General features: G+C 35.5%; 1 protein-coding gene across 4 annotated transcripts in view; it reads right to left on the bottom strand.

The window, feature by feature from the left end:
- AKAP9 (A-kinase anchoring protein 9) overlaps positions 1 to 16,867 on the bottom strand; it is a 156,983-nt gene that overhangs the window by 66,754 nt on the left and 73,362 nt on the right. For 3 of the 4 annotated variants that reach the window (XM_035020530.1, XM_035020529.1, XM_035020531.1), the window contains exons 17-21: positions 10,045 to 10,383; positions 8,552 to 8,776; positions 7,356 to 7,496; positions 6,776 to 6,882; positions 4,017 to 4,222 (exon numbers count right to left, since the gene is read on the bottom strand). In XM_035020530.1, coding sequence (XP_034876421.1) covers positions 4,017 to 4,222; positions 6,776 to 6,882; positions 7,356 to 7,496; positions 8,552 to 8,776; positions 10,045 to 10,383 — 1,018 coding nt within the window. The remainder of the gene's footprint in view (positions 1 to 4,016; positions 4,223 to 6,775; positions 6,883 to 7,355; positions 7,497 to 8,551; positions 8,777 to 10,044; positions 10,384 to 16,867) is intronic. The other variant, XM_035020532.1, reaches the window with a different exon arrangement.

Below are 16,867 nucleotides of genomic sequence, written 5' to 3'. Positions count from 1 at the left end.
TGAAGTTGGAAGTGTTAATGGACTAGGTAGAGAAGATGAGTCAACTCTTAGAAATTTCGGTCTGCAGTGCCTTAGAAGTCGTTTGTATTAAGGTGAGAGTCGAAATCCTGAAAGTGGATACATTTATTTTATGAGCAGTAAACAATTGCTTTCCTGTTTCAGGAGAGAAGGAGGACAAACATAGTTGGCGCCTCCATAATATAAACTAACAAAAGAACCTGTGTGGAAAAAAAAGTCACAGAAAGACAGAAGATGTTCCAGGAGACAAGAGAACATTTCATAAAAGGCAGAGATGTCAGTAATGTTATTTGTTTAGACACTCAAACAGGACAAGGACTGAGAAGATGCTATTGGATTTGACAACTGGGAAGTCACTGTTGTCCAGAGAGAACAGCTGTGGTACTGTAGGAAGAGAAACCAAAGCTGGTAAAAGTAGGAGTTGGTCTAATCTCTCATTGAGTTGGTCAAGGTTTACCTTGAGTGAGGAGCAAAGTTAAGAAAAATGAACGCACTTCCCCCGCCCCCCCATATTATGAAGATATCAACATGCTTTGGGGAAAAAAGAAATCAATACTGAGGGAAAAGAATTAAAGATACTGTATATTGCGTGAGAACAAATCTCAAGCACAAACTACGAAAGATACATAAAACAAAATGGCTTATAAAAAGCCACTGAAATTTTTTCAAATGTTAATGAAAAAATATATATTAAAGTATCTAGAAAAGGTGAAGATGTCAACTAGCTTAATGTATCTTATTGGTAACATTTTGAAGATACAAACAAAAATAATGTGAATACGTTCCAATGAAGAAATAGAACTTCTATTGTTGCTTATTCCAATGAAATAAAAGAATGAAAAAGACATCAAGGTTACACTGTATTTATAATAACTAGTCTTTGGGGAAAAAACCAGACAAAAACATAAATTGGCAGGGCAATTTCATAAAATGCCAACAGAAATCTCAGAATTGTCAGTTTGGTGAAGAGACTCATGATTTCACATTGGTGAAGCACTCAGATATGTGTCTTAAACACAGCAGATGATGGTTATTCAAAAGTCCTTTAGTCATTTACTTTATGGATTTATACCATGTTCATTCCTTATCTTCCCAGATTAAGCAGGGTAGGTGATCCGACAGAGCATTCCCTAGCCCAATGGCCTTCTGATCTCTAAAGCTCCAAATGGAAACCACTGACTACTTTGCTTCTTATACCTGACAGATGAGTAAAGTGAACTGAAGCCCTGGGAGACTGATCTGCCCAGAGTTGCAGAGAGCTAGAGTAAGAATCAAGAGCCTGGTTAGATTACTAACCCAGCATTCTTTCTATCACATCACACTACTCCAAAAGGACACTGCAGCAGATGAGATTCAGTGCTTGGTCATTGGGGAAAATGAGGAGGGACTAAATGAGATAGAGTGGTCAAGGAGGACCTCTCTGAGGAAGCAGCATTAAAGAGTATTCTAGGAAATAACTACTGTTGGCTATAGACATTTGGCCTTTATCCTAGAAACAATAGGAATATTTAAGATATGCAGTCATTGAGGAGATTGGAAGGTTGGGCTGATGGTCCTAAAGGCAGTTTCCCAGGAGGTATTCACATACTTTAGTTTCCCCTGAAAGTGGAAGGCTTCCCAAGGGGGTCAGTCTAGCAAGAAGCACACTATTGTCAATGGTTAAGTTCTGATGTCACCTTCCTTTAGGATTTAAAAAATGTATTAACTTTATTGATTTTCCTATTACAAAAGTAACAGAGGTAAGCATTCTACCACTGAGCCATCACAGTGCAGGCCTCAAAGAACTTTTCTTTCAACATATCCTAGGAGATCTCATTGTTATGAACTACTTTATCTTAGATTTTATTTATTTATTTGAGAGAGAGAGAGAATGAGAGAGAACACATGAGAGGGGGGAGGGTCAGAGGGAGAAGCAGACTCCCCGCCGAGCAGGGAGCCCGATGTGGGACTCGATCCAGGGACTCCAGGATCATGACCTGAGCCGAAGGCAGCCGCCCAACCAACTGAGCCACCCAGGCGCCCTGAACTACTTTAATATTCACTCAAGTTCAACATAATTTCACATTGGCTCAAAATCTCCCTTTAGTTTCATAAACGAGGTTATTCTTATGAGGAGGCACACATTAGCAAATCAATTATTTACTTTAGAGAGTTAACAAATCCACACATGCATAAAATCTAAACAAGTTTGGACTTGAAAGCTGAAAATAGATCACAAGTACTACTACCGACAATAAAAAGTCATATATAAAAACTGAAAAGCAAATGTTTCATAATCAGAATAAGACTGAACTTTTTCTGTCATATTAAATAAGACATAAAAGAAATATTTCAAAAGTTCCTTTAGTTTTTACAATAAGGCTCCATGAAAAAATATGAAGGAACATCAGAAAAAATTCTTATAAATGGAGCAGTGTCAATTTTTTTTAAGCCAATATATTCTTCAAAGTTTATCAGAAAATTCAGTTTTAAATGACAAATTCTATTAATTCAGTATTTCCTCCAAGATACAAAATGTGTATCTAGGTGTCCCCAAATGGTATTAGTGGTCATCCTAATTAGTTTGATAAACACTTCTACAATAAGACCAAGAAAGTATTACTTAATTCTTTTCTATACATTAAGATCTGTATGTAGAAATAAAATAGCCCTTGATTGAGAGCTTAACAGAGAGTGAAGTTAATTTGACAAAATACTTCTATAAAGTTTGAAAAGATGAATTTGAAAGTTTAAAAATTCAGTTATTTTTTCAGCTCTTATTTTATTAAAAGGGTTTTTTTTTTTCCAAAAACTTTTTAAGATTTATTTACTCATTTTAGAGGGAGAGAGAGAGAGAGCACGAGTGGGAGGGGCAGAGGGAGAGGGAGAGAGAAACTCAAAGCAGACTCCATGCTAAGGGTGGAGCTTAATGCAAGGCTTGATCTCATGACCCTAAGATCACAACCTGAGCCAAAACCAAGAGTTGGATGCTCAACCGACTGCACCACCCAGGCACCCCAAGAGGTTTTTAAAATTATCTTTGTACTTAACTGAGGGAGTTTTACTTACAATTCCAAATCAAGCTTTTCTCTGCACTTGGAAACAGACTACTGGCCAACTTGCAATTAGGTAAACCTTCTGTAAGTGGGATAATTTCTTCTCATTTCTCCACTTGAAACTTAAACAGAATGCTCTCAAACACTGCAAATATTGGCATTTTTAGAAGGTTGGCCTCTAACTGGAGAGAAATGCTTGGGTGTGGAATGGTAGTAAAGCAGGGACTTGATCTGTTGATCCAAGAGTCCAGACCCTATCTTTCTCCATCTGACAAACTTTCTCACCTTTTGATTGCCTGATTTCCTCATCAACAAGGAATTAAAAAACAAGAGGGTAGACGTCAGCAGCGTGAAAGCAAGAAATTCAAAGAAGAGCCCAGCCCACACAGCTGGAAGAAGAGAGAATTAGGAAGAGAGCTACGTCATGTCAGGATCTAACCTGTGGATCCACACATATTCTGTCATACTTCAAACCACTTTTCCGAAAGGAAGAAAGGAGCTAGCAGAGGATAGTCTAAAGATCAAGTCTTGGGTTTCTTATCAAGACTTTCTTCTAACCACCTCAACAGATATGTGAAACTGATGCTTGATTCTTAAAAGCTCTTTATTTCTAATCTTTAGGGTGATTTCAGGATGTTGCCAATACCTCATGGATACTGGTAAGTGTCCTGAGAAGTGATGTGGAATTTTTCTTTTATGGTGGAGAAATTAAACAGTTTCTGGTTTATATAGCAAAGTAGTTAAAACCCTGAGTATGTACAACAACAACTCCAAGATACCCACTTGCAACTGCTATACAATAATGGTGTTTTGAGAATACTGGCTCCAAAGTATTTGTGTCTCAAGATTTTCTTGTTGGAAAAAACTTCAATATTGTCTCTTCTGTATTTTCAACACATAGCAAAACTGCCTTGAACTAAGAAAGATTTATTGAAGATAATGATGATAGTCTCAAACTAGTACCTCCTGTGTGTTCCTCATGGATATTTGACTTTATAGGTGCCTCTGCTTCTGATCTCCAAATCAAGCTGGCAGATGACTGGACCTTACTAGATCTGTCTAGAATACCAAGAACATGGCGACCAATTGTTTCTTCAACAGCTGCTGTTGTCTTCACAACTTCTAAGAGAATCTTCAGAAGTCTGTTATTAGCTTTCTGGAGTGCAAACCTGTATAGATAAAGAAACAGTTATTAAAATGCTTAATCTTTTTGAAGCAAACACTTAGCTTATGTCCCACAAAAAATCTGACTTGCAAAATATTATACGACCCTCTCTACTGAAATAATATGCAATCGCACTTAAAATGAAGTGCTTTTGTTTTTTATTTAAGAATTACATTATAAAATTTGTTTTCTTCTAAAAAGATTTTGGTCCATCAATAAACTATAACATTTTTTTACAAATGTGCAATACTTTACTGACCTTAAATAAATCATATAAGTTTTAGGTTAGTAAAGTTTCTAACTTGGAAGAAAATCACATTTAATCTTTTTATGTGTCAAACAATATAACTTAAAAATTCCACCAGAAAAATGCATATTTCTACAACTTCCTGGTGATAATCTAGATAATTAAATTACAAAAACAGGCAGAGACCTATTTTTAAAAAGGTCTGTTGTGCAATATCACTATCTGCCAGCACCAGAGGGAATATCATAGGACATTCTTTATTATATCTGCTCCAGAGACAGAAATTGCTCAAGTTACATAAACCACATTCATTTCAGCCAGAAGGAACTTATTTTCAACCAAATGGAATTAATAGTGCATCTGTCTTTTTAAAAAGATGTCATTTTCATTTGCAAAAAAAAAAACTAGAAAACAGTGCTAACCACCCACCTAAATATCTCAGCAAAAATAATCACTGTTAACATTTTAAGATCTATTTTTCTAGGCTTCCCCTCCACCTCATAAATATATACATTTTAAAAAACAAAAATGGAATTATCCAGAGCAAAGTTTTTGTAAGTTTTTTTTGTTTTTTGCTTAACACAAACATCTTTTCATGTCAAGAAATATACTCCCATAAATGCTGATTCAGAAGATTATCTGATTAATCTTCTGAATAACTATACAATTCTGTTGTCCTAATAGCTTAATTCAATAAGAGTACTATAGTGGCAAACTTTATATTTAATATAAAATAAGAGACTTTTATGGTAAAGGTCCTCTGCCTTAAGACACAGTTTGCTCTCTCAACTTCACACTGTGGGAGATCACCAACAATCAGGTTAAAGGATATCTGTTTTCACAGGCACATGACATAACTATTTTAAGACAAGGTAATAAACGGACAAGTTTTCCTTCAGTATTTGTCCAGTGAAAGAGAGAGTTCTATTTTTGTACCTAGATCAAGTTCTCTGCTTACATGAGACCAGGACATTAAAAATAAAACTCTAAGTAATTTAGTTAGTAGTAAGTCAGTTAAGGGTTTTATTTAATTTTTTCTTAGGTTTTATTCAAGCCCCAAACACCTCAGGATTAGGATAATTTGAAAATATTTCTAGGGGCACCTGGGTGGCTCAGTCGTTAAGCGTCTGCCTTCGGCTCAGGTCATGATCCCAGGGTCCTGAGATCGAGCCCTGCATCAGGCTCCCTGCCTCGCAAGAAGCCTACTTCTCCCTCTCCCACTCCCCCTGCTTGTGTTCCCTCTCTCACCGTGTCTCTCTGTCAAATAAAAAAAATAAAATCTTTTAAAAAAATATTTATAAATAAGAGAAATGATTAAAATTAATACGATGGTAAAGAGAAATAAATATGAATATTCATTTATTAGCACTCACTGCAAAAATTCCTAAAAATTAAATACTACATAGTTTTAAAAATATACCAATTAGAGATAAATAATATAAAATAAACAAAATGTTTATTTTATATTGCCATGGTAACTCTAATTTTCATACACTGTCTTTCTTGTTTGAGTTCCATACTGACTGTGTTCCATACTGATGATCCAATGGGGAAGCCAAAATCTTAGGGGCCAAATTCCTCCATGCAAGCTGAGGAAGGAGGTTAGGAGGACACAGAGGGTTGACAGTCACAGAAATTGGAAAAGGAGGAAATTAAGTTAGTAGATATTAATTTAATTTAAAATTAAAGAAATTATTTTCATTTGAACAAAACAAATTTTAAAATATTCTGCTTACAGTCCTTAATATGGGGGTGAATTCTCATTTAATATTTTACATTTTTATATTAACATCTACAAAATCAAGTCGGGAAGTTTTGTTAACATCGGATCATTAATTTATTCCTCTATAAAAGTGGGATATGGATTAAAAGTTCTCATCTTATATGCAGTAAATGAATGAAAGAAGCTAACTAGACTATCACACTTCATTTTTTTTCTCATCACAAGCAAGGGGAATGCATGTCCATATACTGAAGAAATACACTCACAAGTGCAATTATGTTTTTTAGGATAAAAAATGACATATGAGCAGAATAAAATTAAGGTTCAATAATCAAATAATGCCTTATCATTTACTGAGATAAGTACATGATCAATATCCAAACAAAAATTACCTTACATAAAAAAGATTTTTATAAATTTGTCTATTTATCAAAAATTGACAGTTCCTTACATACACAGTAAAAAGGACAAATAAATGTACAAGATCAAAATAAGGACAAATAAAGTTTACCACATTGAAACAACTATTTAATTCCCTTTGTACCAAAAAAAAAAAAAAAAAAAACCACCAAACACATTCTGTATACCTTTCATTGGTCAGAATATCAGGAGGCACATCTTCAGGTTTTCTGTCTGACTCCTTTTCTTTAAAGGTCTGTTCTTCAATTTCCTCTTGGTTTTCATCTCCATTCTGCTTAAGTTTGTATAAAGGCAGAGAGGACAAAACAGAAAGAAAACCTGTCATCTTGGAAACAGCATGTCATTCTTCTATACTGTTATGAGGTGAAACAGAAATCTCTGCAGGCAAAAGAGATAATCTTTGAAATAGCATTTAACTACATTTTATCAAGGGATTAGCATTATCAAAAAAGATAAGGCAACCTAACGCAGAGATGAAAAGAACTTTAATGGGTTCTAGCTAATGCAGGCTCTAGTATGACATCAAGGTAGCTGGGCTGCTCCCTGGTGAAACAGCTGGTGCTGCTATAGCAATGTCCTATGCAAATTACCTTACATAGAAGGACTCCACCTACCTTGCATGTAAACAATCACAAACACATTAAGCTCAACGCCTATAAAAAATACATTGGACACCAACAACAAAGACAAACAGAGCCTACTGCATTGTTGATCCACTGCTCCTAGGTGGGCCAAAGTCCATACTACCTGTGTCTGCGTACTGTTGTTGCGCAGCTCACAACACAGCTTCTCTCTTCCAGCTAGAGACAGCTGCTTTAGTGCTTCCAGCTCCTCTAAAAGCACCCTCTCTCTCTCTGAAACCAGGTTCTCATTATCTATTGAGGATCTCTAAATAAGAGAAAAGGTCATGAGAGAATATTGTTTGCGACAGAAGAAAAAAAAAGCAGAGATAATTAGCGTATTTCTTTGAACCCCCTGGAACCAAGAGGCCCTTTCTACCTAGGAGTTACATCCCATGATTAGGGGTTAAAAGCATATATAAAGTTCAATGCAAAATATGAAACTTAAAAAAGCTAATTCCGGAATTGGTGAAGCTCAATTAATATTATTTTTATACGACAATTTTGCATTGAAAATTCGGAGGTTTGAATTCACAAAATGCAATGAAGAAAAGCAACATCAATTTTTCCAAATGATATGTTTTATGTTCAACTCTCAATTTTCCTATTATTCTATATTTGAAAGAACATATTTCAAGATTTCTTTTTTTAATCCAAGTTTTCAAAATAAATGGAATAAATTTGTTTTTATAGGAACGTCTATATAAATATCTCTTGCTTTTCTGTAATGATTTTGTGAGTCTATATACAGCAATTGATAAGAATCCAGCTCCCAAATACCAAGGAGTAAGGAAAGGGATAAGAATGTTACATAAATCTGCATTTCTCAAATCAAGAAGAGATGTTTCCCCGGAGGAAGTTCCAGAAACATACTACTTCAGATTCCCATTCATGATTAAAAAGATAGATTATAGATAGATAAAGGTAAACCTTGGAGATGCTAATTGGTGGACTCACAAAACTAGAAATGAATATGGGAAAAATGACTGTCAACTGCATCTCAGCACAAAGAATTTCCAAAACTGTCAAAGTGCTTTTGTTGTGTATGGTCAACGGAATGATTCAAAACATACAAACAACCTTGTAGCCACTTTTCCAATGGCGAAAGGGCAGATAAATAAAATGGCACAGAGGCAAGGCACTCCAAGGGTGGGTCAGGTGTTCCTAACAAGATCTAAGGCTGCTGTGCTGATGGGAGTCCGTTCCTGATGTTAAAGGTTTGTATTTATTCAGATGTTGGCAATAATACTGACTTTTAAAAAAAGGCTACATAAAGAATACTATTATTTTAATTGGGGAGAAAAGGGACTCTAAGTCCCATACCTGGGCTAACTGTCTATTCAGTCTCTTAATCTCTTCTTGTAGCTGTTCCTGGTCTTCTCGCTGTCTCTCCATCTGGCGCATGTGTGCCTGCCGTAACAGTTCTGTTGCCTGCTGATGTTCTTGGTATTGTCGTACAAGTTCCTGCCTCATATCTTCCAACTGTTCTTCATTTAACATTAGTTGTCTAGAAGCATCCATACTTGACACCAAAATCTCATCATGGATCTACAATAGTTAAAAAAAAAAAAAAAAAGACAGCAATCATAAAACATTTCGCGGAAATTTTTCAGTGTCAACATCATTAGGAACTAATATGAAAGCAATTCTAACCCCACAAAGCACCTGATTTTTTATCCCCATTACTAAACTAATAAAGTAAAAAAAAAGAAATTTGTCTTAATTGTAATTCCAAGTCTGGCGTGAAGTTAGTTTATCATCATGACACAGGTTATTTTCTAAAAGCAAAATAGTTGTTTAGCAGTTAGTTTAGAGGCAATCTGATTCTAAGAGAGAAGAAGAAAGACTAAAAATCCTCAGGATGCCTTCTGCTCTTAATGAAGCTATAACTCCATTATTCCTCTTGACATTTTATGACGGGGAGATAATATAAATGGAATATTTATAATTTAAAATTAAATTTATAAAACGTGAAAATTTTTACCTATTTAATTTATATTATGCAGTGGTCATCACAGTACTACAGAGAACTGCTTGGTAAGAAACAATTTTCACTAATTTTTATTTGGAAATAAAAGCTTTATATTCCACTTTCTCAAATTCATAAGAAATCAACTCCTTAATGAAGTTCAGAAGTACTTCAATTCCCAAAGAGCTACTACTTAAACGAACAGTTGCTGGTAAACTAAAGAGGTTTTCACAAATACCTTAGTTTTGCACTTCATGAAGAAGTTGACAATTTTATTTGAATATGCCTCTAAACAACACATAACCCATCCTGAACATTAATAAAAAATTTGAATTTAGATAATTTTTAAATGTAGGATTTATTACTTTCTGTTAAACACACAGTTGTGCTATAGACACAGAACAGATCCTCCATTAATGGATAAGTAAAGAAGAAAAGAATTAGTATATACAGAGTACAATACTTCAAATTATCTTCTTAAACAGGTAGCTATTTCCTTGTGATGTTATTATCATATTAAATGAAGCAAATATTTTATTCATACATACTGCTAAACTACAGGATAATTAATCTTAAATTGACTGAAACAAAATTAATGCAAGTATAACTTACAATGAGATTTTACCATGCACAGTATGTACAAGATTAACAATACTATGAACCAGACTTGTTTTATTTAATAATAATATTAAATCATTTATTCATATATAAGTAATAAAACACAATCATAATGCTAATCCCTAAGTCAAGACTAGATACCTTCCTTCCCCATTAGGGAATATTAATTACTGGTAATATTTTTATAGTGAAGGAAGTCACAATTTCTTATACAAAGAAGCACACTTACAGGGTCTCTGACTATAAATGTTTTATCTCTGGAGAACATTTCTTCTGAAACAGTCAGTTCATGGTCCTTCGATTCTAGTTTATCATCAAGATTATCATTGTTTGAATACAGAACTTCCTTTCCATTTTCTCCTAACTCTTTACTGAGTGGTTTAAATTCTTCTTTAAATTTCATGTCCATTGCTTCAAAAGTTTGACCCTGTGATAATTTCCTTTTATTTAAATGTTCTTGCTGACAGAAAGCATGTGCTTGTTTTGATGATGTAGTATCCTCTTTTTCCCTAGATATTCTAGATAGTTCAGTTTGTTGAGCAAATGCTATACTCATTGATACAATGACCTAAAAAAATAAACGAAAAGGATTAGATTTATAAATACTGGCAGGAATTTATTTATTTAAAAAAAATTTTTTTAATTTAAATTCAATTAATTAACATATAATGTATTACTGGTTTCAGAGGTACGGGCCTGTGATTCATCAGTATTATATAATATCCAGTGCTCATTAAATCACATGCCCTCTTTAATGTCCATCACCCAGTTACCCCATCCCCTTACCCCCTTACTCTCCAGCAACTCTTAGTTTGTTTCCTATGATTAAGAGTCTCTTATGGTTTGTCTCCCTCTCTGGTTTTGTCTTGTTTTATTTTTTCCTCTCTTCCCCTATGATCCTCTGTTTTGTTTCTTAAACTCCACATGTGAGTGAAACCATATGTAATTGTCTTTCTCTGATTGACTTATTTCGCTTAGCATAATACCATCTAGTTCCATCCACATCATACCAGCAGGAATTTAAAAAGCAAGTTACTAGTCAAAATGGTTTTATTTATTTATTTATTTTTAAGATTTTATTTATTTGAGAAAGAGAGAGAGCACGAGAGAGCAGGGGGTGGGGGGTGGAGGAGTAGAGGGAGAGGGAGAAGCAGACGCCCCACTGAGCAGGGAACCTGACGTGGAGCTTGATCCCAGAACCCTGGGATCATGACCTGAGCTGAAGGCAGACTCTTAACCAACGGAGCCACCCAAACGCCCCTCAAAATGGTTTTAAACTAAAAGAAATCCTACAAAAAGTGACAGAGATAATCTCTATTTTACATGCCTTTAATATTCACTAGTGCTCAAGATCTCAAGACTAGCTTTTACTTTAATTTCCTGTCTTGAACCTGATCTGCTTGTCTCTCAATACTAAGAATGCAATACAGACAAAAAGATTAAAAATATGAAAGAGAAGCAAAGAGATATGAAGGATAGAGTGAGAATGTTCAACCAACATCTAATCACTGTTCTAGGAGGATATATTAGAGAATAACGGAAAGGAACTATTTCATGGGTAATAGGTGAGAATACATTAGGTAGCACTCCTAAGAGTCAAGAAGACCAATGAATCTTGGAAGGACAAATATAGAGAACACCAAAAACAAAAAGTTCTTAAAAGTTCTATTATTGCATAATAAAAAGGTGTATCACCTATGAGGGAACAACAATTAAAATGACAAGGACTTCCTTAGCAGAAACAAGAGGAAGTCAGAAAACAATGAAAGGTTATCTTTAAAGTTCTGACATAAAAATAACCGTCAACCCAGATTTGAATGGTCAATAAAACCATCTTTCAGGAATAAAAGCAAAATAAAAACATGAAATAAAAACAGAGTTTACTCCTAGTAGATTGTAAGTAAAAGAATTTCTAAAGGATGTCCCTCAAAAGGCAGAAAATGATCCTAGAAGGAAGGCATTAGATGCAAAAAGGATTAGAGCATTAAAATTTCTTTTTGTAAATATGAAGATAAATCTAAACACTGATGACGGGTATAAAGCAATAATTCTATCTAAATTGTGGAATAAAAAGATGTAAGACAGACACTTGTAATTCTAGTTAGCATAAGTGAAACCCACTACAGCCTCTCTTTCCCACAACTGAAAACTGAACAAAATACAAAAGGAACTACCAGAGAACTCTGAAAAGTTAACAAAAACAAGCAAACTGCAGAGGGTGTTAAAACTTGAAAAAATTTGTATGAAGAAGGTAAAACAGAACTTATGGCCTGTCCCTAACTGGCTTTTCTATTTTAGTTTAAAAGAAATGCTAAAGGGAGTTTTTCAAGCTGAAGGGAAATAATACCAGAGGAAAACCTGAAGTCTGAGTAACAGCAGAATACTCATTCTTTTCAAGTATGCATGGAGCATTCAACCAGAACATACTTAGGGCAATAAATTCAAATAAACTGAAATCATACAAAGTATGTCTGACCCCAAAGAAATTAAAAATTATACATTAATTAACAGAAGAGATCTGAAAACCCCTAAAATGTGTAAATTTAACAACACATTTCTAAGTAACTCACAAATCAAAGAGGATGTCACAAAAGAAATCAAATATTCATACTGAATGAAAATGTGTAGAATGCAGTTTAAAAATTTTTTTTAAAGATTTTATTTATTTACTTGTCAGAAAGAGAGAGAGAGCTCAAACGGGGGGAGTGGCAGGCAGAGGGAGAAGCAGGCTCCCTGCAGAGCAAGGAGCCCGATGTGGGACTCAATCCCAGGACCCTGGAATCATGACCTGAGCTGAAGGCAGACACTTAACTGAGCCACCCAGGCATCCCTAGAATGCAGCTTAAAGGTGTGCTTAAAGGGAAACTTAGAGTAGTAAATGTATGTATCAGGAAAGAGGAAAGGTCTTTTAGGAAATCAGAAAAAGAAAGCAAATTAAACCCAAAGCAAGCAGAAACAAGTAAAAAAATAAAGAAAGCAATCAATGAAAGTAAAACAAAAGGAATTTTTTAAAAACCCAAAAGCTGGACACTTGAAAATATCAATACAAGTGATGAACTTCTAGCCAGAATGAGAGAGAAAAAAGTGAGAAAGTAGAGATAACTTACAAATCCCACAGACATTAAGTGATAAAGCAATAGTATAAACAACTTCACCAACATAAATTCAACAGTTTATATGAAATGGACCAATTCCTTGAGTGACACAAACTAACAAAACTCACTCTAAAAGAAATAGATTCCATGAATAAAACAAAATCTATTAAAGAAATTGGATTCATAGTTTAACAAAGCCTTCTGTCAAGGAAACCTCCAGGCCCTGTTGGTTTCACTAGCAAATTCTACAAAATATTTAAGAATAAAATAATACCGCAGTGCCTGGGTGGCTCAGTTGGTTGAGTGTCTGACTCTTGATTTTGGCTCAGGTCATGATCTCAGGGTCATGAGATTAAGCCCTGCATCAGGCTCCGTGCTCAATGCAGAGTCTGCTTGTCCCTCTCCCTCTGCCCCTCTCCCCCAAAATAAAATAAAATAAAATAAAACCAATTCTACATAAATTCTTCCAGAAAATAGAAGAGGGAATATATTTCAACACTGTACAAGGCCAGCATTATCCTGATATCATAACCAAACATATTACAAGAAAACAAAACTATGGATGATGTTCCTCATGAAAACAGACATAAATATCCTTGACAAAATATTAGCAAACAGAATCCAGCAATATAAAAAGAAGGAGACTGTCTCCAAATGAACATGAACAAACTTGGGGGTGATGGAAATGTTTTATATCTCCATTGTGCGTTGGTTTCATAACTAAAAATCTGTTAAAACTCACCAAATTTTGCACTTACAACTGGTGAATTTCATTATATGTAAAATTATACCTCAGTAAAGATGATAATAACAATAAAAATCTGACCATATGTTAGGTCATAAAGGAAGCTTTTGAAATTCTGAAAAATTTGTATCATGAAGATCACTTTCTTTAGACTAGAAATGAGTAACAATTAAAAGAAACAACTAATTAAAATTAAATTAAAAGGTCTGGAAACTAAAAAACTCAACTAAAGACTCAACTACCTTGTTATTCTCTCCTTCCCATTTCACTATCCTATCTAACAAATCCCACCTGTGATTACAGGTGACTCTGTGGACACTCTGCCTGTGTAAACTGAGCTTAGCTGAAAAGAAAAAAAAAAATCCAACCAAGCTGAATGGTCTTATTTTAAATTTGTAACTATTACCCTTGCATGAGCCCTTCAGGATACCGGGCAAATCTCAATTTCCCTGGTCTTTTCCATTTTTTATTCCTTCTCCTAGACAGCCCTTTCTCCTTAAAGCTTCAATGTCTTCTCTTCCTTTCTCATTCTCAGGTACTGACCTTTCTTCTTAGTTTAGTGAGAAAATAGAAGCAACCAAAAGAGAACTCCCAAGGTCCAAATATCACATCTGAAAACATCCTGAATCATGAACCAAATATTCTCTGCCTTCCTTCTTGTTATTATGGATTAAACTGCCATGCCATCTAACGGCAACCCTCCTGGTTGCATCTCCTCTCCGCTCCTCAAGGACACTGCTCCAACAACTGTTTCTCTCTCTCCTGAATTAGCTATTTTTTTTTCCTTCTCTCCTTAATCATCTCTATTAACAAAGAAATATGATATTTTTCTTCTTAAACAGAAACAAAACAGCAACAACAAAAACCTACTGCTTGACTCCATTATTCCTGAGCTACCACTCTATTTCTCTGCTCCCCTTTCAAGTAAAACTAATTCATCTCTTCATTCTTCCCCTGCACTCTCTCAAATCCAATCAGTTTGTCTGCATCACCCTCATCAAATGTGTTCTTGTGAAAGTCACCCATGATTTCACATTGTAAAATCCAATAATAAATTTGCAGTTCTAATCATTCTTGATGGATCAGAAACCTCTGACACAGTTTAATACATTGTGTTCTTGATACACTTTTATTACTTGGCTACTGTGATGCAGTCTTTTGTTCTTCCCATATTTAACTTACTGCTTTTTCTCCATCTTCTTTGTTCTTCCTCATTTCTCTGATCTCTAAACACTGGCATTATCCAGGCTTAGCCCCCAGACCTCTGCTCTATCTACAGTCACTACATTAGTGTTTTTCAAATTTTTTCACTGCAACCACGGCAAACACATACACACACAACAATAAAAAAATATTTTATATTGTGACCCAAAGTGTACAGAGGTATCCATGTGTTTATTATTATTATTGTTGTTATTAAATTTTAAGTAGCTCCACACCCAACATGGGGCTTGAACTCCCAACCCAGAGATTAAGAGTCACCCGCTTTCCCAACTGAGCCAGCCAGGCACCCCTATATGTGTGTATATTCATATAACTGAACTTCCCATTACGTTATTATGTTAAAATCCTGGACCTAAACCAATAAATTGATTTTACAACTTAAAGATGAGTTACAACTCAGTTTGAAAAACACTGCCCTACAGGCCACCATATTTTCATGTCTAGTCTTATCCTATTTCCTGAACTCTCTATATATCTAACCACTTCCTCAATATTTATTTTTAAACATTTATGAAGTGTTTGCATTTAATGGGTCTGGATCCTTATGTTGAAGGTCTACCTCTCCTCTCCAAAAACTACTCGTTTGCAGTCTTTTCTGACACTAATAGCAACCCATTCTTCCATTTGCTTATGTCAAATAACCTAGAGTAATATCTTCTCCTGAAGGGCAAGCCCTTGCCCTTTTTCCTTTTTATTTATTTATCTTTTAAAGATTTTATTTATTTATTTGAGAGAGAGAGAATGAGAGACAGAGAGCATGAGAGGGAAGAGGGTCAGAGGGAGAAGCAGACTCCCTGCCGAGCAGAGAGCCCGATGCGGGACTCGATCCCGGGACTCCAGGATCATGACCTGAGCCGAAGGCAGTCGCTTAACCAACTGAGCCACCCAGGCGCCCTTTTCCTTTTTATTTCTTCCTCCTGTATCCAGTTACATCTGCTGAGAAGGTAAATCTGTGCCAGGATTTCACAATATTTCACCAAATGGGTCCCCTGACTGTGGGGGTGGCAGGACTGAATCAAATCGTCTTCTAACTCAGCAGAGCTGGAAGCTGGGCAAGCAGTCTTCACACTCCTACCAATTCTTCCTGGCCACCTCTTTGAAACATTCATTAGACTGACTTTCTCTCTCGCATTCCACTTTCTCAAAAGGTACTCAACCAGGTACCTTCATGATTTACTCTCTCACTTCCTTCAGGGTTCTTCTTTTACCACTTTAAGAGGTCTTCTGTGAGAACCTTATACAAGTAACAGCATGGAATTTCCTAACAGTTCTATTACCCAGGTTTGTTTTCTTTTTACAGTTCTATTACCCAGGTTTGTTTTCTTTTTACAGTACTTAACACCATCTATACGGGGTCTATCTGCACAACCTAGAATATAAAGTGTATGGGAGCAAACACTTCATCTCTTTTTACCTCTGCTATACCCTAATACTTAGAATACTGTCTGGCAATGAAACGTAAATAAATGTCTATTTTCAGTAGTAAGCACACAAATCACAGGTTGAATCTAATATGATCTATATTGGGAATCAGTACTCCTAACTGGGCTTCTTCTATACACCCTGTGCTTTTGAAACAAGGGTTCTCAATCTTTTTCCAACATCCTATCTGAGAGTGAGTATAGGGTAGAGCTTAATCCTATCAGTACTGGTAGTTAATGTCAACAATCTACATTATTCTAAGGATCAAGCTGGGCCACCAAACGTTGTCTCTTGGACCACAGTACCTTGGATGTCTTTGGAACAGTTTTCAATGACCGACACACTTTGGTGCTCTGCTATCTGCTTAGATGACTGATGCCTTACAAAACATATTTATGGGGCGCCTGGGTGGCTCAGATGGTTAAGCATCTGCCTTCAGCTCAGGTCATGATCTCTGGGTCCTGGGATTGAGCCCCCCATTGGGATCCTGGCTCAGTGGGGAGTCTGCTTCTCCCTCTCCCTTTCCTCCTGCTCATCCTTTCTCTCTCTCTGTCTCGAATAAATAA

Source organism: Mirounga leonina, unplaced genomic scaffold (assembly GCF_011800145.1).
Source record: "Mirounga leonina isolate KUSES-001 unplaced genomic scaffold, KU_Mleo_1.0 Mir_174, whole genome shotgun sequence".
NCBI lineage: Eukaryota > Metazoa > Chordata > Mammalia > Carnivora > Phocidae > Mirounga > Mirounga leonina.
Note: the sequence above shows the minus strand (reverse complement) of the source record. Positions and strands in the feature narration are given on the sequence as shown.